At 44.2% G+C, this 26,732-nt stretch overlaps 1 protein-coding gene across 6 annotated transcripts in view; it reads right to left on the bottom strand.

The window, feature by feature from the left end:
- Window positions 1–3,059: 3,059 nt before the first annotated feature.
- RBBP6 (RB binding protein 6, ubiquitin ligase) overlaps window positions 3,060–26,732 on the bottom strand; it is a 28,814-nt gene continuing 5,141 nt past the window's right edge. The window contains exons 2-18 of one of the 6 annotated variants that reach the window (XM_079320286.1): window positions 25,325–25,424; window positions 23,437–23,475; window positions 22,772–22,808; window positions 18,184–18,228; window positions 15,711–15,799; window positions 15,492–15,588; window positions 14,801–14,940; window positions 13,783–13,955; window positions 12,845–12,948; window positions 12,043–12,404; window positions 11,129–11,219; window positions 10,970–11,048; window positions 10,833–10,878; window positions 9,371–9,733; window positions 8,923–9,024; window positions 5,768–7,513; window positions 3,060–5,065 (exon numbers count right to left, since the gene is read on the bottom strand). In XM_079320286.1, coding sequence (XP_079176412.1) covers window positions 3,481–5,065; window positions 5,768–7,513; window positions 8,923–9,024; window positions 9,371–9,733; window positions 10,833–10,878; window positions 10,970–11,048; window positions 11,129–11,219; window positions 12,043–12,404; window positions 12,845–12,948; window positions 13,783–13,955; window positions 14,801–14,940; window positions 15,492–15,588; window positions 15,711–15,799; window positions 18,184–18,228; window positions 22,772–22,808; window positions 23,437–23,475; window positions 25,325–25,424 — 5,198 coding nt within the window. In that variant the 3' untranslated portion in view covers window positions 3,060–3,480. The remainder of the gene's footprint in view (window positions 5,066–5,767; window positions 7,514–8,922; window positions 9,025–9,370; window positions 9,734–10,832; window positions 10,879–10,969; window positions 11,049–11,128; window positions 11,220–12,042; window positions 12,405–12,844; window positions 12,949–13,782; window positions 13,956–14,800; window positions 14,941–15,491; window positions 15,589–15,710; window positions 15,800–18,183; window positions 18,229–22,771; window positions 22,809–23,436; window positions 23,476–25,324; window positions 25,425–26,732) is intronic. The other 5 variants (XM_079320288.1, XM_079320287.1, XM_079320290.1 and 2 more) reach the window with 5 other exon arrangements.

Here is a 26,732-nt window from a genome sequence, read left to right as displayed (position 1 = left end):
GGCAAGGAGCCCTCGATCGCTGCTACTAAACAGCCATTTCGCTCACAAAAGGGTGGCAGCAGCCCCGGCGTGTGCGCACACATCACAGACACACACACACACAAATACATATCATACACACAGACACGCATATCATACACACAGACACATCACACACACATCACACAGACACACACACACACACACATATCATACACACAGACACATCACACACACATCACACAGACAGACACACACACATACACATATCATACACACAGACACACATATCATACACACAGACACATCACACACACATCACACAGACACAGACACACACACATACACATATCATACACACAGACACATAACACACACATCACACACACACACACACATCACACACACACACACAGACACATACACATATCATACACACAGACACACACACACACATCACACAGACACACCGTGGGTGGACAAACCCCGGAACCTCGTCCTGTCCCGGCCGCTCGGAGGGTGATGGGGCGGGGGGCGCATCCCCGGCCCGGGACGCACGGTAGCGATAGCGGAGCTGATGGAAATGAAACCCGAGGAATTTCGCCTCTCAATGAACCATCGCTAATCACTCAGCTCTCATTTACCACTCAAAGGCACGGGCGCCGGCTGAGCTCTCGGGGGCATTTCCACGGAGGCCGAGCAGGAGGATGAGAGGCCGTTCGGAGGGACCGGCTCTGGCAGCAGGGCTGGATTAGAGCTCGGAATTGGCGAGCGAAGCCTCTGAAGGGAAAGGAAAGCTGCTCACGGGCTCGGCGCTGACGCCAGCCCGGCAAGCGGGGCAGCCCCGCGCCAGCCCTGCCAGGCTCCTTCCTCTTCATCACCATCCTCCTCCTCCAGAGCCCTCCGCCGCTGCCCAGAGGAGCCCGGCACGTTGCTCCATTGCCGTGGGGAGTTGCCACGGTGCCGCCACTCGCCACGGGCCCGGTCTGTCCCCAGGGGCACCGCGGCTCACTCGGCACCCGCACTGCCGGCCAGCTGGGGCCCGTGTAACCCCGGCGGCAGGCTGCAAGTAAATGCCTGGAGAGTCACCAAATCCTTAGCAAAAGCAGCCCCAAAGGCAGACTTTGGAGAAAGCCATCCCGGTATTCCTAACCTGATGTCCCCCTGGACATGGCAGTGCCAAGTGCCTGAGCTGCCTTTTAGCGCTGGATTCAAGGCTTTATCAATTTATCAGTTCAAGGCTTTATCAATTTCCCTGCACAGAAGGGAATTACGGCTGGGAATCATCAAAACATTTCACTTTTAATGGAACTGAACTCTGAGATTACACAACAGGGAGGCCAAATGAAAGACACTGTCACCCAAGGAAACTCCACCTGCTGGCCTGAGGCAAAGAGCAGCGCAGGGCTGCAGGGTGGGCACAGTCCCGGCAGCGTTCAACACTGCAACAGGGTGAACTGGGCATGAGGACAGACTTCAGCGACAGCTTTTCAGCACAAGGTCATATAAAAATACATAATATTACTGGGTTTATGGAGCTATTCCATTAAAAAATTCAGAATTTGATTGCAGTGCAGGTTTACTCGTTAACTTGAATATCAATAAAGCACTTAACACATGCCAGCTCAAAAATGTCATTTCCTCAACTCCTGGATTTTCAATTTCATTAGGCCAAAGCACCCAGAGAAGTCCAAAATCAATCCTGTTCTCCAGCCTCATCCTCACAAGCACAGACTGTGCCAAGAGAGACTCTGTGGGTGCTTTCCCTGTGCTCCTACCCTGCCCCACACACAGCAAACCCCTGGCAAACACCCATAACACCATCACCCACCTGTGCTCTTTCATGCTGGAAAGCGAAAATGGGAGCAAGATGAACTGCAAACCTCTTTTTTCTTGGGCAGAAAACACCTGGAATTCACCAGGAAGGCCTGACACTAACAGGCAAAAAGTCCTGGGGTGAAATCCAGCAGCGATCCTGGTGTGCTCTCATTTTATCTTTCAGGATGCTCAATCTCTGACCCAGGATGTCCGAGGTGCTGGCTCACCCTCCAGGGGAACCAGGATAAATGTCCCATTTCAGCCTTTCTGTGCTGCTCAGCCCTCAGGACAGCCCCTCTGCATGGTGACACCTTCTGCCAGCAGGAAATGCCACTTCCCCACACAGCATTTCTACCCCAAACTCTGGGCAAATCCCTCAGTCCAGGGCTATCACTGCTCCATCTTGTGCTCACCTGCCCTTAGTGACACCCATTCCACTGCCACCTCTTTGATAAAATTACATCTTAAAACTCATAATTTCCATTTTTTATCTCCTGTCACTGCTCAGAGCAAGACACTGCCTTTTCAGGCTTCCCTGTCCTGCCCCTTCTGAGCCCCACGTATCACAGAGGGGTCAGGGCTGTCAGGTGCCAGCCCCATATCCAACACTGACCAAACAGTTCCGTTTAAAACATCATTACCTGGTGAGCAGCATTGAGACAGAAAATGCAAATTACAGGGAGTTTAACCCTGTGTGCAAACCTGTGCTGGCAAATTCCAGACTGGTTTTGGCTGGAAAGCACCTTAATGACTGCAGAGTTCCAACCCCAGTGGACAAGAGCTCTCCAAACCAACCAGAACAAAGCAGCCCCGTGGCAGCTCTGTGTGTGACATTACCTGAAGCAGTCAGTGCCAGCACTGAGGGGCTGCAGCTTTGGGGTCATATCCCATGTCCTACCCTACAAACCCCCAGCTCTGTGGCACACAGAGCAGCACACACCACCCCCAGCACCTCCTCATCCCCCGCCAGGGAAGGTCCTGCCAGTTTTCCCAAAATTAAAGTCCTTTTGTAAGTTATTTTTCCCACACAATAGTTCCCAACAAGCTTTTTCTCTGGCACTACTGTTAGATTCCTGGAATGGTTTGGGTTGAAGGACTATGAAGACCACCCAGTCCCACCTCTCTGCCACAGGCAGGGACACCTTACACTGCACCAGGCTGCTCCAAGCCCTGAGCAACCTGGCCTGGGACACTTCCAGGGATGGGAAGGATTGGGATGCTCCCTGCTCACGTGCAACTTCCACTGGAAATCTCACATTGGGTCATTTTCTGAAAACTTTTTTATTGTAATCAAAAAGTGACATAACAGGGCTGTAATGTATTCTGCATTTCATCTGCTGGTATTTGGTAACTGGTACCAGCTGCTTCTGCCAGGCAATTAAAAAAAACCCGAATGTGAAAATCTTCACAGTACAGTAAACTCCACCCAAAATAATTAACGGTGGTTAAAAAGAAGATGCCCCAGCAAAACCTTTCATGTTACATGGTCACAACTCACAATTCTGTACAAAATGTTCACTTTTATAAAGCTCTGATGTAAAAATCAAATAATCAAGCAGCAATATTTTAAGTGCAGCACAGGGTCTTTCATGTCATTATTTACAACGCTTGAAGTCGTTTACATTTTAACAAAGATCATACAGATGACTTAGTAATTAAGTCATTTTTTCATTATCTGTCGGTTTATGTCGTGACAGATTTCACTTTTTGGTCGTCTTTCTCCTTATCTTTGCTCTTCTTCGATTTTTTCTTCTTGTGTTTGTGTTTTTGGCTCTTTTCCAATTCTGTTTCATTTCCCATATGCTTCTTATGCTTCTTGTGTTTCTTGTGCTTCTTGTGCTTCTTCTTCTCTTTCTTCTTTTTCTTTTTCTTGCTGTCCTGACTCTCCCCTGAGCTGGCACTGCTGCTGTGGCTCCGTGTCTGGCTCTCGGAGGGGCTGTGGCTGCGGCTGCGGCTGACGCTGGGGCTGCTCTGGCTCTGGCTCCTGCCCACCTCGGGCTGCTCTGCGGGAGCCGGGGCCGCCGCCTCCTCCTTCGCCTTCTCCGCAGCCTTTTCCTTGGCTTCTTTGGGCGTTTTCCCTGCGGCCTCCTCGTCCTTGGCAGACACGTTGCTCTCGCTGTCGCTCTCGTTGTAGTCGGGCACGAAGGCGGCCTCGTCGGTCTCGCGGGTGAGGTCGGACGAGAGGCGGGCGGCGCTGCTCGCCGGCGCCTTGGGCTTCGCCGCGCCCTTATCGGCCTGACCCGCCACGCTCTCCTTCTCCACCTTCTCTTCCGGCGAGTCCTGCTTCACTGGTGCTTTATTCCCACCTGGCTCTTTCTCCTTATTGCTCTTGACTTCTGGTACATGCTTCTCCTTCTCTTTCTCCTTCTCCTTGGCCGGGTTTTTATCCGGAGGTTTGTGTTCCTCCGCGGGGCGCTTGGGGTCGTGCCCAGCTTTGTGCTCGGGGGGTTTGCGCTCCCGGGGGGGGCTGTAGCTGCTGCGCTTGGCCTCTGCAGGGCCCTTCTTGGGCGGCTCCACACGCTCCTCTCTGGGTTTGCTCTTCTGCGCTGCTGTGGAGTCTCTGATCCGGGATGGGGAGTCTTTCCTCCGCGCCGATTCGCTCTTCTCGTCCCTGCGCTTGGAGCTCGAATGTTCCCTGCTGCCATCGTGCTCAGACTTCTTGTCCCGGTTGGGAGTGAAGTCCTTCGCAGCGGAGCCACGGCCGCTATCATGCTTCTCTGAAGATCTGCCATCTTTGGAAGATTGAGAGACAGCTTTACCATTTCCTTGTTCAGCTGCACGTTCTGAGTGCTCTTTTTCTGGCTGAACACTGCTCTTCCTCTTCTCAGAACTGTCCTTGTCTGACAAAGAATGATCCCGGTCTTTGGTTTTACCTTTTTCACTCAACACGGAACTTTTTGAACTCTTGGCATCGTGTTGGGTGCTTTCGTAACTCGCCTCTTTTGCAGCTTTCTGTATTTTCTCCAGAGGCTCTGACTCCTTTTCAGTGTGTTTGAGGGGGTTTGGTGCCTTTGCACTCACAGGTTTGATAACACTGGTGGGTTTTCCTACAGTTGGGGGAACCTGGGTGGTGGTTTTGATGTCTTCCTCTTCAGACTCAAAGTCATCTTTATCCCATTTGGACTGAGGGACCTGGATCATGATAATGACATCCTCAGCAGGGGCTGTTATGTCATTGTTATATTCTTCCAGAGTCTTAATGACAGTTCGTTTGGTGTCTGGCTTCTCCTCAGGTTTCCTGACAGGGCTTCCCCCAGTGGAGCTCGTGCTGGGAGGAAAAACACAGACATCAGTAATGGGATGCACACACAGCCAACTTTAGGAACATTTTATAAACTGGCATGTGTTTGAGCTCTAAATTCTCATCATTTTCCTCAAGGATACTCAATTAAGGAAACAGACAAGACAAAGGCCGAGTCCACTGGCTGAGATTATGAGCAGTCAATTAATTTAGTATCTCACTACTATAGATTTAATTAACAAAGACACAAGATTATCAGATTGGGGACTGTCTGATCTGGTAATTCCTTCATGTCCTATTTCTCCCAATGGCAGATAAATTAGACAGCCATTCTACTTTCAACATGAAAGCAAGCAATTATGGAGAGGTACACACAGGCAGGCAAAGCTTTATCCTCATGGCCCACTTCTTCCTTAGAAAAATGGACATTATAAAAGCTTTTTAGATTACCAAGACACTATCTTAACAAATGTCATAAATGTTTTGAGTTTGCATCACCACCGCATTAACCCTACCAGCTTCCTGTGCAATACAAACTGCTTGTTTTCCTTAACAACATTTGAGTCTGACCCAAGTACAGTTTCATAAGGAAGATCATGGATTATTCCCTTGTTTAGCACAAATTTAGCTGTTCTTTTTCATAGGCACCATAAAGAATTGGGGGAGGGGGGGGAAGAGGAAAGAGAGAAAGAGGAGAGAGAAAGAAAGGGAAAAGAACTGCTGAGGTACCTGGTGTAATCCACAAGAGTTGAGCTGGCACCATCAGCTGCCGTCACTTTCCTCCTTGCTTTTCCCTTTGCCTTTTCTGCTTTAACTTTGCTGCTGCTGGGCTCAGGTTTCTCCACAGCCTCTTTTCCAGGTGGCACGTTTTCTGCGCTCACAATCTTTTTTCCAGTTTCTCGGTTCAGTTTAATCTTTTTGGACGGGTTGTTAAGAAAAGCAGCTTTATCCTTTTCTGGTGTCCGCTCTCCTTTCTCCCCCTCAGGCTCAGCCTTGCCCTTGGGCGATGTTTTCAATTCTGCAGTTTCAGGTTTATAGGCTTTTGTAGAAGTTGCTTCGTGTTCTTTATCAGCCTTTTCCTCTGCTTTTCTTTTTCTTTTCTCAAGTTTGGCATCAGAAAGTTTGCTTTTCTCAGCAGGTTTTTTTGACTTATCCTCCTTGCTGGAGGGTTTCTCTGCCTTGGCTTCTTTAGCATGCTCCTTCTTTGCCTTCTCCTCCTTGGCTGGTCTGGTTTCTGGGTGATCCTTTGTCACTTTGGGATGAGCCTTCCGTGGTGTACCAACAGCCTTCTCATCCTTCTGAGAGGAAGAAGTTTTAACACTGTCTGTCTTTGGCAGCTCTTCCTTGACTTTTTTCACAGGAGGCTCCGTTCGAGGAGATTTTTCGCGATCGGGGTCAGCCTTTTCCTGGGAAGCTTTAGCTGGTTTTGCTACGTTGTCTTTTTTCGGAGCAGCCGCCACTTCCACTTTCCGCTTTGTTTTCTCAATCTTTGCTTTTGGCTTATCCTTCTCTTTTTTCTCCTTTTCAGACACTGGTTTGAAAGCAATGGAATCTGCTTCCATGGGCTCATCCCTTACAGGGGTGGCATCATCCCTGCTTGGCAGCATGAATAGAGAGTCTGTTTTAGCATCTTCTGCTGGAACTGGCTCTCTTGGTTTTCTCGCCCCTTCTAAAAGCTCAACATTTGGAAATCCTTCATTCTCATCCCCTTTTCTTCTCTTCCGATGTTTTTTATGTTTATTGCCCTTGCCATCTCCCAGTGGATTTTCCACCTCCTTCTCTTTTGATTTTGTAGGATCTTTGATGCCATGGCCCTCTCTCCCAGGCTTTTCAGGGTAGTTTCCAGCTACATTACGATTCCTGTGGCTCTGCCCAGCAGGGTACTCCTCCCTCCGTCCCCGAGCATAGGGTGAATTCTCTCGTCTGGTCCCAGGCGGGCCAAACCTTTCTGGAGAGAAGTTCTCTCTGTTCACCGGAGGCCGTGGCTGAGCACCCACGGCATAGCCCTTGTAAAACTTCTCGTACCACTCTCTGTAGTTCCTCTCCCACTCTCTGTACCTCTCCTTCTCGAAGGGGTCTCTGAAGTCCACCGAGCGGCCGTAGTAAGCCTTCATGTCGTACGGGGGCACCTCTCGGTAGCGGTTGAAGTACTCGCGCTCGGCCTCGCCCTGCGGGACCGCGCGCTTGGTGGGGGACTGGCCCCGGAACACGGGGGACCTGGAGCGGGAGTGGTAGCGCCGGTAGGGGGGCGAGCGCGAGCGGGAGCGGTGGTAGCCGTGCGAGCGCGAGCGGGAGCGGTAGTTGCGGCTCTTGCCTTTGCCTCGTCTCTGGTACGGCGGCGAGCGCGAGTAGGAGCGGGAATGGGAGCGGCTGAAGGAGCGCGAGTAGGAGCGGGAGCGCGACGAACCTGAGCGAGACTTGGAGTAGGTGTACGAGCTTCTAGAGTAAGATGAAGCGCTATAGGGAGACTTGGACCTTAAAAAAACACAACACAAAAAAAAAAAAAAAATAGATGAAGTTAATTCCAAACAGTCGTTCTCCTCAAATCTTTTCCTCCCACATTAATTTTTTCTTTCCTCTCCACATGCTTATGTCAAAGCTTCTTTCAGCTGCTGACATAAAGCTACTGTAAATTGAAGAACTTGATAACACATAAAAGTTTCTGCTCACAAGACAGAACAGCTGCTGCTTTGTTAGTGTCAGAACACACAGAAGGGTCAGTCTACTTCCACTCACTCTATCACATGAGCTACCAGAGCTACAGACAGATTTCAGGTGGTTACACTGGCCTCTACTGGTACAGGAACACGCACGTCTGTCACTACTCAGCAACCTCATGCAGTGAAAATCATTTTTGCTGCAGTAAGATGCAAAAAGAGGAAATCTGAGTGGCTACAGTGCAGAATCACACTGAGAAAACACCATGTAGCCTGAAGACAGCAAAGCCCAATGCTAAAACACCAGCTCGGTCTAGTTAACTTCACCCTTTTTTGGGAATTTGGACAGGATGCACAATCCTAATACTGCAAAGGACCAACAGATAGGCCTGTGGAATCCACACTGCCAGGCAGGTGTCCCAAACACGCCCTGCACATCCATCCAGCTCTAACCAAGGCAAGCGACTGCATTGCAAAAAAAAATCCCATCTAGAAGCTTCTAACCTCAGTCTCTAGTCACATGCCCCAGTGCCATGACTCTGGGAAAGCTCCTGACAGCACTGCTAACAACTACTCCTGCCCAAGGGATTTCTGGGGACAGAAAACAGCAGCTATCCTCAGGTTTTTCTTCTACTATTTTTTAATGAATCATTTCACATGATTCATATGTTCATTAGCATCATTCCTCCTCTCCAAGTCCCTCATTGATTTCAGATTGCCTTACAAACAAGTCTGAGCTTCTAATTCCCAAGAAAAGTTTAACAATTTCACCCATCAAGTAAAAGCCCCCAGCCTGCAGTCCAGGTTCAAACATCTCATGTATCCACACGAGATGGACAAAAGCAGAAATGAGCACGATTTCTCTCACCTATCTCCTCGAAACTGCTTGGACTGTTTGGTTACAATCAGAATAGCGAGACGCTGAAAATCCAGCCCTTACAGCTATTCTGCTCCTGGCCTCCTCAGGGCTGTCAGGCAGTGAAGGACACCACGGCAGAGACAACTCAGAGCAAGAGAGACCCTCAGCACTCCTCAGTGCCTGCTGCCCAATGCTAATTCAGTCACCTGCAATCTCCGCCACGCTGGAGCCAATAAGCTGCATATGACACCCTGTCACTGCTCATCCCTCAATCATCCAATCCATCTAATGACAGGGAGGTGGAGTGGAACTCCTCCTGATTCCTCTAGACAATCTGCTTCTCCATTACGGACATGTAAAGCAGTTACCTGGAAAACGAACGCCTACGCTCCTTTTGAATCTTTTTATATTCCATCAATTCCTTAGCAAAATCATTTGTAAACTCATCAAGTTTGGACTTTTTCTTTTCCCTGTTAAAATAAGTTTGACCTTTATTACAATTATAGTTTGACCTTTATTACAAAAGACATCAAGAAACAAAACATGGCCAATATGAGAAAATGTTTACTGCATGCAATGCAAAAGGTGAACATCCTATTTAAGAAAAAACAGTTCCTACAAGTTTTAGGAAAAGTTCTAGAATTACATTTGTCTTGGTTTAGCTTTGCATATTTACCATCTGCAATGAAAAAGTATATTGGAAGAAACACTATGTCACTTTTGCTAGGTCAGATGCACTTTAGTGTAACCGCAGTCCGATACGCTCCCCCGATACAGACACGAAAACAAGGCAACGTTAGCGAGCCAAATACTTACTCCTCTTTAAGCCTCCGTTGCTCTCTGTAAAACTCCTCCCTAGAGAGAGGAGGTGCTTGTGTCGTTGGGATGGTGTTTGAATGAGCCGCTGGCACTGCTGTTGGGACCCAAGCTGATGACATGTTTGCAGGAGCTGGGGGATATCCGGGAGGGGGGACAGTGTACCCAGCGGATGGAGGCTGCCCAGGTGGAAACTGAGGAGGAAACTGTGGTGGTGGTACCCCCGGAGGAAGAGGAAGAGCATGGGGTGGTGGAGGATACAAGGGAGGTGGAGGCACAGGCACAAAGACTGGTGCTGATGCTGGCAGTGATGGGGCCTGAGTCCTTTGGGCACGGTCACTGTGCGGGCGTCCTCGATTTGAACTTTAAAGAAACCCAAAAACACGTGTCACTGTTTGGCACAGCCTGCCCTGAGCGTACAGAGGAAAGCGAAGCGGCAGCACGGCGGGAGCGCTCCTGGATCTCACTGGACTCCGGCTTTCTGTTCACTCGAGACTACTCTCAGTCCTGGAGCCTCGGCCTTGGCTGGCACATCCTCGCCCCAGCAGCTCCCTCAGCCTTGTCTCCTTACACTCAGCTTTGGGGCTGGCTGAGGGTGGGCGAGGCTGCCATCAAGACCCCGAGCACCCACTGCTCCTCTGCCCCTGCTGGACACGCCTCGAGTTTCCAAGCACTGCGCAGGAACGAACTCACCTCTCAGACCTCTCCTAACCTCTCCCGCTTTTGTTTCCTGAGCTCCTGCCTCACGATGGATTTGGCCTGTTCTTGTCCCTGAATTTTTTTCTTGTTTACTGGATTTGAGATTTTAGATAATCTGGGGGACGGATCCTGGATTTTGGTTTGATTTATCTTTCAGACTTTATAAAAACAATGACCCTTACAGCCTGGCTATAACAAATCTCTAATAAACGAAGGACTAATTTGACACTGTGATAACAGATAAACAGCTCCTCTCTCTCTAATGAGAAAAAGCAGCTTGGCATTTTGAGATGACTAAACTGCAGAAATACAAAACTGTCATACAAATAAAAGCCTCTAATTTTTCAATAATTTACTCAATCAGTATCAACTAAGTTGTTAAAGAAAGAACGTTGGAGGGTGATTTCTACTGAGAAATCAATTTCTTCAGCCTTATCCAGTCAGGAATCAAAAGGGTGCTTTTCCATCTGATCTTTTAATTACATTTAATTTTTATATGTAATTTAGGTTTCCCAAAAAGTGTTCATTATTCAGAATCTTCTTTTCAATTATGTACTGGAGTTTTATTTTTCAATAATCTTACTGTAAGCACAGGTCCCCTTTGTTAAAGCTCATTTAAATTAAGCCACTTGAAAATTAATTACCACTTGAATTCTCCACAACTATTATTTCATTACAAATCAGCTGTTGTCTAAGTGATGTGCTACAGATTAATTTAACCAGTTACAACTAGCAATACATGAAATTTCTGTTGAATACTTACAGTTCCCAGCCTGGCCTGCGAAGTGCACCAGCTCTCATTGGATGACCTTTTGCAGTGGAGACAGGAAAAAAAAAAATCCTGGTAAATTTATCTGAAGACAATTTTTTGGACAATATTCTAAAGTTCTAGTTTCTTACCAGTTGTGGGTATTGATTGTCCTTGAGGGCCCAGAAGACTTGGTATCGCTGGTTGTCTCAGGACAGGAACCTGATAGCCCTTGGGAATAAATGCAAACAGTCACAAAATCAGCTCTATTAGAACATAAGAATCATCGCACGTGTTGAAATAAAATTTACCTTCTCTTCCAACAAACTGCTGATTGACAAAGGGGATGATTTGGAAAGCTCAGCAGCAGCCATCAGAGGAGGCAGAACAGCATCAGCATCACTACAAAAACAATACATTTTTATTATTGAAACACCGCTTTGAAGTAAAATATAATATATGTATATATATATGTGTATTAAAATATAAAGTCCAAGGTGAGAAAAAACTGATTTCACTAAATGAAAAAAATATTTTAAAATAATCTTCACCAGATTTGCACCTGTGAGGTTGGCAGGCTTCAGAGGAAGCACTGCTGAGGACTCTGTTTGGATACTGGCATTTAGAGAGGAAGCTCTCTGGAAAAATATTTGATTAAGCAGCACTTGAAAAGATGAGGATCCATATAACTCATGCACTGAACCTCAGCTTTGGAAGACGCAAGAACTGAAATGCCATTAGAAAATGTTTTTGTGCTCCTTTGAATTGTGATCCTTGTACTGATGGCCCAGCTGAGCCTGGCAGCCCTCTTGGACACAGTGGTTTCTGTGCATCCAAAGCAGCAATGTTAAAGCATATAACCCTGAACACTGGTACAGATTTTTGCATGAAAATCTTATTTCCCCAGTACTAAAGAGAAATTAATGAGACACTAAGGTCTGACAGAACTAAATGGCTGCTCTAGGAATGGCTGGCCACTTCAAATAAAAAATAGTCGCTCCTTCAAGGCAAACCTGAAGGACTGGTAAGGGAATACTGCCAAGAAAATACCTGCATACTGTTTACTGAAGTGTCCTCATTGCAAGTAAAAACAGAATCACAGCTCCCACAATGACCTGCAGCTGTCACTTAAGGAAACATAGAGTGCTAGCTGCAAAGCTCAGGAAAAATCCAACGGAAGCACTTTGATTAGTTTTGTATGCCTGTTCTCTCCAGCCCTCCTTACCGGAAAGGCCCATCGTGCTTTTCCCCACGGAGAGAGAGAGACACTGCTGGAGGGAGGTCAGACACAACCACAGACGAGGGGTTGACGGGCAGCCCAGCTGCCATGGACGGCCCGGGGCCCAGGGAGGAGAGGGCGGAGCGGGAGGCCAGCGAGGCCAGCGGGATCATCAGCGGGTCCTGCTGGCGCGCCAGGGCCGGCCGCATCAGCGGCTGCAGCGTGCGCGTTATCGTCTGCCGCATCAGCGGGGGAGGAGGAGGAGGAGGTGGCGGGGGCAGCTGCTGCTGCTGCTGCTGTTGCTGCTGCTGCTGAATCTTACGGAGCCTTTTTGTGTAACCGGTTTCATTTTTGAAGTTGTTGACAGCCTAGAGGTAGGGAAACAGGTTTGGAAAGGTGAGAATAAACTTCAGAAGAAATATGAACAAAAGCATCTCTACAGGGAAATCACTATGTGCTCCTGTAAGTGCTATTAATTCTAAACCAGCCAACACAGCTATGAACACATCCCATCAAACTCTGGTTTCAATGACTGGTACCTCAGAGTCTCTGGATTAGAAGTACTTTAATACTTTTAATACCCAATTTGAAACTGAGGACATTCTATTAAACACAAGTGTGTCCTGAATTTGCCAGATTGTCTCTAATGAGCTGTAGGATCCTGTAAAAAGAAGTAAACTTAGAAGCAAACTTAGCCTTGTTGAGTTCAGCCTTCCTTATGGAGATCTAAATTAATACCTTCATCCCTTTCAGCTCTTTACAAGTAAATTTTTCTAACAAAGAGCTCAGGCTAAAGTCCCCACATTACCTGGCGCAGAAACTTGTTGGCGATTAAAGCATCAGGAGAAACATCTGTCTGATGGCAGGTAGGGCACGTGTGCTCCTCAGACTCCAGCAATGCTGTTCTAATACCTGCAAATATTCAAGTAGTTTGTAGCCAAACTAAGTAAACTTTTTTGGTTCTCATTAAATACAAAAACAAGCATATGATTAACAGGGAAATATGGTGTTGAATGGAAAGCTCAAAGCTGTAAATGTTCTATAGTGCAAAAAAACTGGCAGAGGAACAGGCTGCCCAGAGAAGCTGTGGCATCCCTGCCCATGACAGGCTGAAATAACATGAACTTTAAGGTTGCTTCCAACCCAAACCATTCTGAAATTCTACAGCAATTTCTAGCATACAGCAGAGGGTAGATATTTCACTGTGGTAGTATGTAAAGATGAAGAGCAGACTGGCATGTGACATCATAACTGGTCTTTTTTCCACTCTAGTACAGCAAGAAGTTATACCATGTTAATGAACACAACACATTTCAAAAAATCATGAGGAGCTTTGAGTTCTGAAGGTTTTAACTAGCTCTAGGGAAGAAGGTGAATGAAATGCCTCCATGTCAGTTCTTTGTAGTCCACAGAAAGTGCCCAAAGCTGGAAACGTAATTCTGTGACAGGGAAACGGCTGTTGGACAAAAGAAATGCATCTGGTATCTAATACTGTAACCACCTGCACTAATATGCACTCCCCTCACCCTCTTCCTTCTGCAGGTAAAAAGGATTTAACTAGAAACTTAAGGAGGGAAAAAAAAAAGCTTTCTGCCTTTTACCCTCATCTGCACAAGAAGAGTCTTTCCCTGTTTGGGACATGCTGAAGTATTCAACAGAACTAACACAGCAATTTCCTTATTGCCTATTTCTGCTCTCAGATCAAATCTGATGTTTGGAATTAACAAACCTGGCAATAACACTTACATTCATCACAGTAACTGTTTCCACAGCAGGGAATAACAACCGCATCCGTCATTATATCCTTACAAATGAGACACAACAGCTCATCTGGAATAGGATCATCTTCTTCTGAGGAGGAGGATGGCTCCTCAGGTAGGAAGGGAGGCTTTTCCTTCTTTCCTATGGCATAAGCTTCCCTGGAAGTAGAGTGAGGAAAGCAAAAGAGAAGTTAAAGGGAAAACTCTTGCGAGCTTTGAATTTTATCAAAGGAAGATAATATGTGGAATTGTTCTCTCTCTCTTCATTGGCCTTCCTAGACACAGCTGTTTGGTTTGAACTACTTTTCTTTAGCCCTAACACAAGAAGAGGGAGGGAGAAATTCTCTTGCAGAACTATCCCAGTCATTGGATCAACTAAGAAATCACTTCAGACTAGAAAAATATTTGACAGCTCATATCAGATGAAATGAATCTCAACTCTCCTTTGCCAGAGGCTAAATGTAAATTGAAGGCTCAGGATAAAGCTGGTCTCCCAGTAATTACATTTTTTAATTGAAAGAAGTCAGTGTTACAGCTTCCAAAAAAAGACATAGAGGAGAGAAAATCAGAAGGGCTACTAAGAGTATTTTAGAACAACCACTGTGCTCAGCACACAAATGTTTTCCTAGTTTATAGCAACAGGAAAACTAGAGCCTGCTTCACACCTGAGGGAGGGAGTCACAGTCCAATAGCTGCTTTATAACATTTGACATGAAACCTTTGAAAGACAAATGAGGAGCAAGATGAGCTCCCCTAGAGAACAATCCCAGTTACAAATGCTGCTGAAATGTTCTGCAGAAATGGTCTCAGCACAGCCACATTTAACCAGCTCCCAGGGGCGTGAGCAGCAGGACCCCCATTTTACTGTTAGCCAGCAGCATGGATTTTAAAGCTAATTTCCCCACAATTCCAGAGCTGGCCAATGTGGCTGCACCACCATTCATGCACTTCCCCTGGTTTCTCTTACTCCCTTTTTGGATCAGTCCAACCAATGCCATACTTACGCATCTATGGTTGGAATTGCATATTTCCCAGTGTTGGTCAGCATGGCACCCTTTGTGTTGGGGTCCTTCACCTCCATCATAAAACTTCTTGGAATTCCTGTGCTTTTTTTAATTCTGGGAACAGACTCAAAATTTTTGTCCTGTTAAGAAATGAAGACATATCTCAGGGCCCACACTGAAAATGAGATTTCAGTGACTATTTTAAGCACAAAAACCTTTAACCCTGTCCTTTAACCTAGTGTAAGGGTTGCTGGACTTAAATACTCTTTTCCTTAAACAAATGCAGCCAGAATGCTCCAGAGGTTGGAGTAGAGTTTTGAACTCACTGACATTCTTTGGATTAACTACAGGTTCCTCAAGGGTATAAACCCCCCAAACCTGCTCCCCCCTCCAAAGGGCAGTTCAAAGGAAGCTGGATTCAGGGCTTGGAAAAACTCATTTCAAGATATATCAAGCTATACAGGGGTTTATGGAGGAAGATCTATGGGAATATTTAGTGCCTCTGACCTAGCAAAAAGAAAATTTTACAATTCCAGTTTTTCTTGAATTCAAAGGGTTTTGCAACACTGCCATGTAATCTCTGTATTTGACACCAAAAGACACAATTCTCACCGTGTGTATTCACATTTGTTAGGTAACTATCCAGATAAAAATTAAAACCTTAGAACCCCCCAAGTCCCCCAGGTCTTACCCCATTTGTTGGACAGTTCTTTATGTAGTGCCCAGGTTTGCCACAGCGAAAACAGGTATACGAGGGTGGAGGTGGCCCCACGGGTTTCTTCATGTAACTACAAGTTTTTGGGGGAAAAAAAAGGAAAAGAGATTCATGTGTCTCTCTTGTTTAAAACAAACCATCTCTACAATTTTTAGATCAACTTCAAAGAATAAGTTTCACATTAGCAACACTTACTTGACTGGATCATATTCATGGCCAGACTGTGTCATCATAGCTTTTATTTTATCCTCCTCGGAAGCATTGGCTTCAGCCAGATTGGCAGTCTGTGCAACAGGTAATTATTTGACACACACATTAGAAACACATTTAAGCCCACGCAGCCCAAGACAACACCACTCATCCAATCCTGTAAAGAGCAGCACTACACTAGCTGAGCTTGCATGAGAGCAGCTGCTTATACCAAACAGATTTGTACTGAAGATGGTCTGGGGAGTCCTTATGCCATGACATGATGTTTATGTGCCTGAGAACCTACTAGAAAAGAGCACTCTTGGGCACTCAAACCTTAGGCTCTGTTTGTACCTTACAGCAAGACTTGTGTAACCAATCCAATTTCCTTCAGAGGACTGAAGCTATGTGTACATAAACAACAATATCCAGTATTTTTACGCTGCTGATTTTTAAGCTCCAGACTATATACAGGAGAAGCTCTCCACTGGACAAGGAATTGAGATGCATACAAGCAGCATTATTTACATTTTGCAGTATTAAAAGGACACAGAACTGCAGAGGTGGGGCAGTTAGGTTTGCTTGCTGAAACTCAGCTTCATACACACAAGTATTAAAAGGACCAAAGGATTTTACAATCCCTCAGCAAGGCAAAATTGCTTCCAGCAGAAATTTGCCCAGCAAGAGCTGCAGGCAGTCTGAACTGCATGTTCCACTCTCCTAACTTCCTGTGAAGTGATTTAACTATAGAGAAGGCAATCCACAGGTTTTTTTTCCAGTTGACTATGTCCTTTTAACATACAAATTGCAATATAAACCTTCTGCACAACTAGATCTTCCAATTACTGAAGCCAGCTGATTTTCAAGTATTTGTTCAAATGCTTTTATTACACACTAGTCCAGATACAAGCAGGGTCTAAGGGAGTGACTGTAAATGACTTGGGCCTTCAAGCACCTATCACTCAGCTCAAGCACTCATGGTTTGGTTTTGTATGCATTCATTCACAAAAGCAACCAACTAGTTTCAACATTTTATTAAATGGTTGTTTCATATACACAGTGTTTCTCCACAGTAACAATCCGGATCGCCAACTATGAAATCATTTCCATTAACAGTTACAGAAAACTTTACAGATAATACTTGACTAATTTGTTTGAACCCAAACGGTTTACAAAACACATCCAAAAGCCACAAAACATTAGTAGGAATAGACCAAAATTCAAATATGGCATTTCATACATAGTAGTAATCACCAGAGAACTGTTAACACGTTGCCTCCGTGCTGAGCCGGGCTGCACTAGAGCCATTAGAGGGAGTGACAGTGCTGAGCCACTTGGTGTCACCTTCCTGCATCTTTCTGAAATACTTCAATATCCTCAATAACTTAAATGTGTACCCCCACCCCACCCCTTGGACAGCTTTGCACATTTTAGAGTAAAACTTCACATAAGGTTACAGACCCGAGGACACGTTTAGGGACAGCACTAATGGGGATGAATTCTTTGGGTGGCTACCTTCCAAACTAGAGATATTTATATATATTTGTAATGGGGGCTTTTTGCCAAAGGTATACAATTTAATTCCTGTAGCGAAGAGGGGAAAAGTTACCAGAGGAAAGAGATTTCTTTTAATTAGAAATGAACTCCAGTCTTTATCTCGATAACAAAGAACTAACTAGCTGTGCTGCCCAGGCCCTGCCTACTCTACTGCCTATAGCTTTAGGGACTGGTGGTAGAGCACTTGCCTGTCCACACAGTGCAGTCACTAGTGCTTTCCCAGACAAATTACACATTGGTGAGCAAAAATGCAAGCAGTTCCCGAGCAAAACATGGCATTACAACAGTTTCAGAAGGTCACAGCTGCTCAGATGCCACACATACACATTGGTATATTCCTATAAACAATGAGGTACATTTATACAATTTACACAGTCTGCGTTCAAACAAATTAGATCGGCTTGTCCACTGTATGGATCCCACAATTTATGGAATTGTGCAGCATTCAGAGAATGGGTCTGTAACTATGACTAGGGGTTCAAAAATAGCCATGCAATTGTCCATGGTACAGAACCGCTTCTCTTGTGGCTGGTCACACCCCCCTGGAATGTCCGTAACTTACAGCCAATTAAATTCTTCTGTACAAACTGGGTTAGTTTCCAAGGCAAAATTAATGAAACGTATGAAAAACGGTAAAACAGCTTCTGAAGAGCTTCTTCTTTGTGTCTTGAGGATGAGTAATACTGCAACATTATGCTGAGGCTGATAAGGTACTCCCCTTCTATCTTCCCAAACTGGGAACTACTCTTTACAGGATAGTATCAAAATATACACACATTTTAAAGTTAAAATAAATACTTTAAGTTAATAAAAATTAAAGGGGGCTTTCCAATTACAACAGTTATTTACCTATAGATCACAGTATAATTTAAAAACAGGAAGCAAACACTTTTTAAAGTATTTGACAAGAATGTATATATACCTTAGTAAGCTGGGCCAGAGAAATAGATGCAGAAGAGTCATCAATCTGTTCACAAAAAATTAAACACATATTCAAGTTCTACAGTCAAAAGACAGCAATAGTTAACCTCTACTATAGTCTGAATGTCTGCACTATATCCCCCTGAGTGTCACCCAAAGGAAATCCCAACCCAGTGTAATTTGTACTTATTCAAAACAAAGTCCAAATCTATGATGGCTTAAGAGTATCTATGTGCTTATGAGAAGAAATTAAAATAACCAACCCCACTGGAGATCTACTTATTGCTCAGAATATCTCAGAGAGGGATCTCTTGAAAGGTTAAGGAAGCTGTCAATTTTCAGCTAAAAGGGATTTAAAAAAATATTTAATTGAGGAAGAAGATTCACTCCAGGTAACATAATATTAGTGTAGTCTGTAAATGAATCAGTGAATGTCTCATCATTTCTATATGCACACAGTGATGATTTTGTGAACCCACATCTCCCAGTCAGTGAAGGCCATCCCCAGCAGCCCCAAAAACACACACTGTCTCTCCTGTCATACCCAAATAAACCCAAATAAAAGCCAATCTAGAACAGCAGCCACAACCTGCTACTTTGTATGGAGAAAAACCAACTGCTTAAATCATTTATATAAAGGTGTTTATCATGACAGAATAGATTATAAAAATTGAGAAAACTGATTCCTTGTATGTTACCAGACCACAGGCCCTACCACCCAAATCAGTGAGAATTTACATGATTCCTTGCAATCAGACCAAACCTGATCTTTAATAACAGCCCAGTGCTAAATAAACAAAAGAAACTGCAAGGCATATTCCTGATGATCAAAGCATGGATTCAGAGCACAAGCCTGGAATTTTTGTCTCCATTTTTCTCCTCCCAGCTGCCTGTGGAGCAGCTCTCAGAAATAGAAGCCAGAGAACTAGTGCTGAAGAGCAGTTTTGCCACAAGTGAAAAGGTTACCTCGATCTAGTTCCTTCTGCAGTATACTGAATAATATCATGCTATGAACAGCACTTGAGCTAGCACAGCAATACCAGAAAGACACTTGAATCACTACTTATTACATCTAAACTGCTCAAAAATGCAGAACAAAATTTCACAATGTGAACTGAACAGCTCTCCAAGAAGTCACTAAACAGGTCAGCAAGGAGATTAAAACCTTTTCCTCAAAAAAGGTCTTGTCCTTTACTACCTAATATAGCAGAGAATTCAAGGAAACAGTTTTAGCAGACTGGGAAAAAAAATATTTCCATGCACAAGATGATTCCTCACACCAGTGAGTTGTTCCTCTTGTGTTTTCAGGAAAGCACATACAGCATTCCTGCATTACTGACTGAAGAGCTCTTGTGCCTTTGGAGAGGAACACAGAGAGCCAGACAAAAAGACCTTCATTCCTCTGCAAGTCTTAGCACAAGATTCACTTATCCTTCCTTCCAGAATGCTTTGTACCCAGTTCTGTTCTCCACAAGCATTTTGAAGCTTTCATGCTCCATATGCCACTTTTATACATGTGAAAAAGCAAGTCAGTGTTCTCTCAGGGCAGGCACAGCTATAATTTTGTGTTTCTTTCAGAAACAAGCAAGAAATTTAAGAAAACTCTAGCATTAAATGGTCTAGCACTAACCAGGAACTGAAACACAACAGTTAATAAACTATTAATTCTTTCTTCTATTTATTATACAGCCTGCAGGCAACAGTCTAATTTCTTAAAGGAGGTGATACTGAACAGTTACCAAAAGCAGCAAGCAGATAATTAATGCACTCCTCAGTGCATTTGCCTATGGCCATCTTTCAAGCATCTCACATTTTTGCTGATTTTTTCCTTCTAAATTTCTACTGACATATTTCCTGGCAGCCCCTCAAAACAGTAAAGCAGAAACAACATCTCCATGAATTTGTAGGCAACCCTAAGATAACATTGCAGAAGTATTGTAAAAAAACCTCAAAAAACAATCCAGAAAAAGTAACCCCCAAACCCTAAACTCAACAGCCAATGTGGTAACTCCCACATCGTGCAGCAGACTGAACAGAAACTAACAGGAAGCCAAGTGAGCAAGGGGACAGAAAAGAGGAGGAAAAGGCTGATCTCACTGCTGGAGTGCTGAAATTCCAGGGCTTCTCCCAAAACAGGAGCATGGCTACACAGAAGCTCAGCCAGGGAGGCTCCAGCTGTGCTCAGTGGTGCTAAACCAAGGAGCACAGCTTGGCCCTTCTGCAGCCTCCAGGGAACTCAAAGGACAAGACACTGAACCTAAAGCAGAAAGGCTTCACACCTGGCTCTGGCTGTACCAGGGGTGGGATGGCAGCTGGCAGAAGAGCATGACAATGAAAAAAATACTAAAGAGAAGAAGCTTTTGTGCATCCTTTAAAAAAGAAAACTTATACTAACTTTGCAGCTTTACTATCCGTAAGTAACTGACAAGATTCCTAGTGATTTACTCCAACTACACAAGACCCAGCTTCTGCTCTGAAATACATGCAGAAATATGTTTATTTAAAGAAAAAAACAAAACAAAACAAAAACAAAAAAAAAAACAAACCCAAAAAAGAGCAAACAATCCCCCCACACCAAGACCTGAGTTAGCTTTAAGAATGAACTGTTTGTGTCTCCAGTCCCAGAAACTGCTGAGGCTGCAGGGCTTTTCCAGTGAGAGAGGGCCTATACAGAGGGATGCAAGGCTTCCACCCTCCCAGACCAGGGACAGAGCACACCAGGGAATGGCTTTGCTTTTCCTTTCCTGCTGTTAGTTCTCACTCACACTACCTTCCCTCCCACTCTGGGATTTTTCCTTTTTGACACATCTATGTTAGCTTATGGTAAGATGCTACTGAGCAATGTAATACAGACATGCCAGGGAACACACGAGGCTAAAAGAATGTTAACTTTATTTATGAACATGTGGTTTGTGTTTATACACATGCTAATAAACAAAAAGAAAAGTTTTCAAGAAATAAAAACCCATCTGAATTAGATCAAATACTATAAACGTGGTTTACATAAATGCATTACATTAACTGCTAGGGTCACTGGGCCAGTTCAGCTAATTCTGACTCCCAATGAGAGGGTTTCATCTCCAAAAGGAATTGCAATCAATCAGCAATAGAATTAAGGATGTCATATTTAGTGGTTTTAGACCTACATACAGCAAGTTTTTGATTTGAAGTTGATTGTTGCCAAGGGAACCAGAGGCTGTATTCTTCCCAAAACACAGCCATAGAGTTCAGGAATTTCTAGATTAAGTTATCCTAATAGCTGATCAAGCGATCAGAACCAATGATCCAGGGTTAGTGTAATGCCTCACACCAGTCTAGTGAAGGAGAAGCAGTTATACTTAAAATAAAGATAAAAAAATGAACCCCACCAAACAGCACTTTGATACTCTAAGGACTATTGGAAAAGCACAGTTGCACACAGTACTGACCCAAGTGGCACACCAAGATCTGCCCATGGCCAGGCACGGGTTTCCTTATGGGATTATATGTTAGCAGCAGTACAAGTGTTTGCAAATCTGAAGGAAAATGCTGCCCCCTTTCCAAATGTGAATTCCAAGTGGTGGTATACTAAAGAAAGGCTTCACCTTTGGGAATTACAGCAGCAGCCAACCCTGGAGTCACCCAGACCCAAAAATGTGCTGCAGGCAGAAGTTAAGAAAAGTGACAGGGATTTCAGAACCCTAAATGCCCCAGGCTCTAACTCGATGCCAAAATTTGTGTTACATATTGTCATTTGCAGACAAACTGTTGAACTAAACTGCTTCATCAGATAAAGGGGAGAGATCAAATCAGAACTTTAGAATACCACTCTGTGTAGCAGCGATATTGAAATTCACGTCAGGCTATTAAAGACATTTCTGTACTCAGAGGGGCCCAAACAATATCACTTAAATTATACAGTTTTAGGAACAAATACCCAAATACTTAAGGACACAAGGAGGAATCATTTAGCTGCACAGATCTGTCCTGAAAACATCTGGGATATGTTGGGCTTGGTATTTGTTTGAACCCCCAAGTCAAAAGTAAGGAACAGCACCAAGTTTCACAATAATGATTTCTCAGTGGTTTTTGATAACATTTTCAAAAACCATTAGGCAAAAAAAAGGTATTTAAAAACAAAAGCTAAGTGATACAATGTGAAAATGGCAAAAAATACACTCCAAACAGTTTTTATTGCAAGAAACAAAAAGCACACAACAACCTATACAAACATACATATCACTAGCTATAGACAGACAGATGTAGAACATGGCACCATGTTCAGTGTGCAAATCTTGAGCCTACAGGATCTGGAAACGATCATACATTATCTGTACAACACAGAGTCATACAGGAGAGATTCTGGCATATTCAATATGAAATACAATGCATTACTAGGCACAAATACCAATATTCACATTAGAACTCTGCAAATGATGGCATTACCCAGTTTTTACTATGCTGAATCAAATACAAAGTATTTACAACATACACTAGGTTTTACTGGAAAATATATTAAGTTAACGTTTGGCAAATTAATAAAAGGCTGCATTGTTTAGAACTAAGTGCAGTGTGTAGGAAAAAAAGTGTGAGATTGTGTTTTTACATACTGCTTTTGATGTTCCACTCACTGGCTCACTTCGACTTCTAGAAGAAGAAATAAAGGTGATCAGAATTTAAAACAAAATCACTTGTACCCGACACAAAGATTCCAGAACCTGAACATCACATTATGCTCCAATACTCCAATTAATGTAAACATTTATATGAAACAAACTGTTCTTTCTTGGTATGCTCAGTGCAACTAAAAAACCCCCCAAAAATCACATTTCTACATTGACACAAATTACTCAAGACTTACAGATCTAGAACACAACAGCGCAAGAGAAAGTCCTCGGACATTTTGTCTCTGCTCTCTAAGTATCAAATCCATGAGGTCTGCACTAGAGCTCTGTGTGTTCAAATAATCAATCACCAAAGCATGAGGCAGCTTTGGCCAACATGTACATCCCTGGTATCACAGCCAGGTACAGGGCTTCAGTTTCTATGAAAGAACAGTGATAATCTACAAGTGCGAGTCTGCTCAAGTGAAAAACACAGTCACGGGACAAAGGGGCAACATAACAGTGTCAGCAGCACAGTCTCTAGAACAGTGTTTCTTTGTGGAAGCCCAAGCACTGTGTTCAGAGATCTACTATATTTAGCCATCAAAGTGCCAAAATATTAAACATGTTACATATGCTATATTGACTAAAAGTAGTAGTAGAAATGTCACCTGAAAGTAGTTTCTAGGATTTTGTGCGATTTAGGAGTCCTGTGACAAAAAAAAAGGTCTTAATTGCCAGAATTTGCTATAAAATAATCTTGAATATGTTACAATATTTTAGGAAATATTACATTTGAAAACTTGCTGAGATTCCACATACTCGGTGGTCTGGACCTGCATGCTCCTCATCATGAACCACACATGCAGCCACTGAGAGAGCTAACAAACAACCCAAGCATCATCCAGAGTCCCATGAGCAGAAGCAATGCAAAGGCTGCTGGGGAATTCACATGCCAATGGAGAGGCTCAGCTTCCTGCCACTGCTAAACCCCCCCAGGCTCCCAATTACGCCTCCTAAAGGTGAGGAAATACACTGAAATACTTGGGATTACCACACAATAGCTGCTTCATTCATTTACTGCAAGGTAAATAATGCCTTTCTGAAGGCTTCTCCACCATTCCAGCAGACATTCCTCATCCCCAAACATTAACCACCCCACCAGTGGTTCCTGCAGTGTTTCCAGATCATATATCTGGTTAGTTTTCAACTGTACCCCAGCAGTGCTGCTCTTTCCTGATTCCCCACAGCAGTGCTGACAGAATCTTTGATGCCAGCTTTGATCCTTTGGAGGGCTTTACAACACCAGGTGAGGAGCAATGGCAGGACAGCATCCAGCTGAAATGAGCCCCAGAGCAAGGCTGTGCTTACAGGCACTAAGCTGTGGGTGCAGAACCCCAAGGGAGAGGCAGGAAGCACTTCAACTCCTGCAGTAACATGCCCCAAGGTTACATGCAGAGCCACTTCCATTTGAGGCTTTTTGCTTGCAAATGGTTCATGGGTACCAGGATGTTGCTGTATTGTTTGTTCAAGACACACTGTAACTCCTCAGGGTACTTTATTGAGAACCAACATTAGGAAGACATGGCAAAACCACAAGCTAATAATATCTCCTGCTGGTGGTGAAGAGGCATGGCTTTAAAGAGGTTGAAAAACATGCCACTTCAAACAGAGTAACTATTGATGTAACTATTATAGACCTGGACTGCATGAAAACATCAGTGCAGCAATAATCCTGCAGTCAGGATTGCATTTGAGTATCTGTAATTTTAATCAATACTGAGGACAGAGAATCAGATGTAAACCTTAGAAATACAGAATTAAAACCTGGAGCACACATCCCAGTTTGGGTACAGACAGACTCAGAAAGTTAACCAGTACATTTGGTAATGTGCTAAACTGTTTCTGAGATTTGAATTTGAACAGGATTAACTGTTCCTTCATAGTACTTGCACAAAAGCCAGCATAATTTAGGGTATGGTTCTTTTGCCTCAAACAGATACTGTGTGTTTAGGAAACGCACAGGAATCACTTAGGCATGAAACTTCTTGTTTGCATGGTTCACCAGCTGGCAACCCTTGATTTTTCCTCTACAACTACTATATAACACCTCCCAGATCTGAGGCAGAAAAATACCTGTCATATCCTGCCCCACCTCCCCCAAACACAGGGGACAGTCCAACACCCAGAATCAAACTCCTCTCAGACAGGAACAAATGCTAAGTTTACACTACAATGTGTACCTGCCTTTGTTAAAAAGGCAGACACATAGAATAAGGAATCTCCCCATGTAGAGGAAACAGGATCTGCACCTGAATCTCAGAAAAACAAACCCCAAACCAAACCAAATAGAATCATCTCGAAAGTTACCACTGTTGGTGTCTGAACACCAAAATCTAAGTTTCCTTTGGGACAGAAACATTGAAATCTACCCCATGACAACAAACACCAGCAGCAGCTTTAACAAGCAAGGTACAACCTGAGTGGCTCTGCAGGTGCTGGCAATAACAGGGTGGGCACACAACCCCTCCCACAGAAGAGAATGTTTGTAGTACTTACATAACATAAGTTTTGCTGGTAGCTTTAACTCCTCCAATGGGGATTCTCCTCACAATCACTGATGAGTTCTTGGGAATCAGAGCACTATCATCGGTGTATTCTGGAAACAACATCAGTACAGAAAAAACATCAGTCAGTTTGTAAGAATGTATTTAAGATGTAATACACAGCACTTGTGAGAATCACTTTACAGATCTAAAAGCAAAATTTAATACATAACATCAGGCTTTCATCCTCTCAACACACCAACAGCACCTGTCAAGGAATCTTCAGGTTTTATTATCAAACACAAGCAGCAAAATAATTTTCAGTTTTTAAAGTTAGTTTGAATGCCAAGAGCAAAAGGGTTTCAAATTACACTAAAGCAGAGTCTGATAATGCATGAGGTTTTTCCCTGATCTGTTTTAAGCTGTTTTTGCTTCTGCCTGGCTACGAAACCTAGAGATCCTTGGAGAAAACCCAAAGCCAAGGCTCACCTGCATAAAACAGACTCTAAAGTCCCTGTTTGTCCTGAACAAACCAGGCAGTGGCTAAAGCAGGGAAACTCAGCACCAGTGCTTTCAGTGTGTTAGGTACAGCTGACTCCACTCAGACCTGGCAGAACAGCAGAGCCACCAGCTGTGTGCCTGGAGCAGCACCATCCCCAGCCAGGCTGGGCAGCTGCCCAGGGCCTGACAGAGAAATGCAACTGAAACTGGCAGCACTGCAGTTTGGAGCACAAAAACTTGGGGATTTTCTGCTTTCACAAGCAGGACAGAAATGGCTCAAACTGAAGTGGTACCTCCCCTCTTAAGCTCACCATCCAGCCTGAACTAACCAAAGGGATATGAGTTCTTTCCACTCACTTTCTGTAGAGAAGAAAGACTCAAATGAAATGACTGCTGAAGGCAGCCTTGAAAAGCCTTTGGAAAACAGCAGGTGCCTGGAGCCTGCTCTGCCTTGGCCTGTACTGTGCTGCTTGTCCAAAGTGCAGCAAAACCCTCTGATCTTTCACATAAGGACCAAACAAAAATCCAACTCTCACACACACTTTGAATAAGCTTAAAATGCAAAGCCCTCTCCATAAGAATGGTTTTTATATAGAACTTACACAGGTTGGATATGAGTAAATATTGTAAAGCAGTCCTTCCCTGTGATATGCCTGCAGTGTTAGCTATTCCAATCCCTTACCTCTGCAGACTGAATCAGAACACTGGTCTGAAACCCAGAGCTCTTATACATCTAGTCAAGCTCTGTCAGGATGAGTTTACTCTGTGATCACACACAAAACACAAGTATCTCACAATTTATGCTCCATTCTTCAGTATATTATTCCTACAGGCAGGAACCTCCCTTAGACCAAACCATACCTAGCAGAAGACAACACTTCAACCATGAAATTAAAATTTTACTTCTATTTCCAACTAAC

This window comes from Erithacus rubecula, assembly GCF_903797595.1.
Source record: "Erithacus rubecula genome assembly, chromosome: 17".
NCBI classification, from domain to species: Eukaryota; Metazoa; Chordata; class Aves; order Passeriformes; family Muscicapidae; genus Erithacus; species Erithacus rubecula.
The sequence above is the reverse complement of the archived record's forward strand: the minus strand, read 5'-3'. Positions and strand labels throughout refer to the sequence as shown.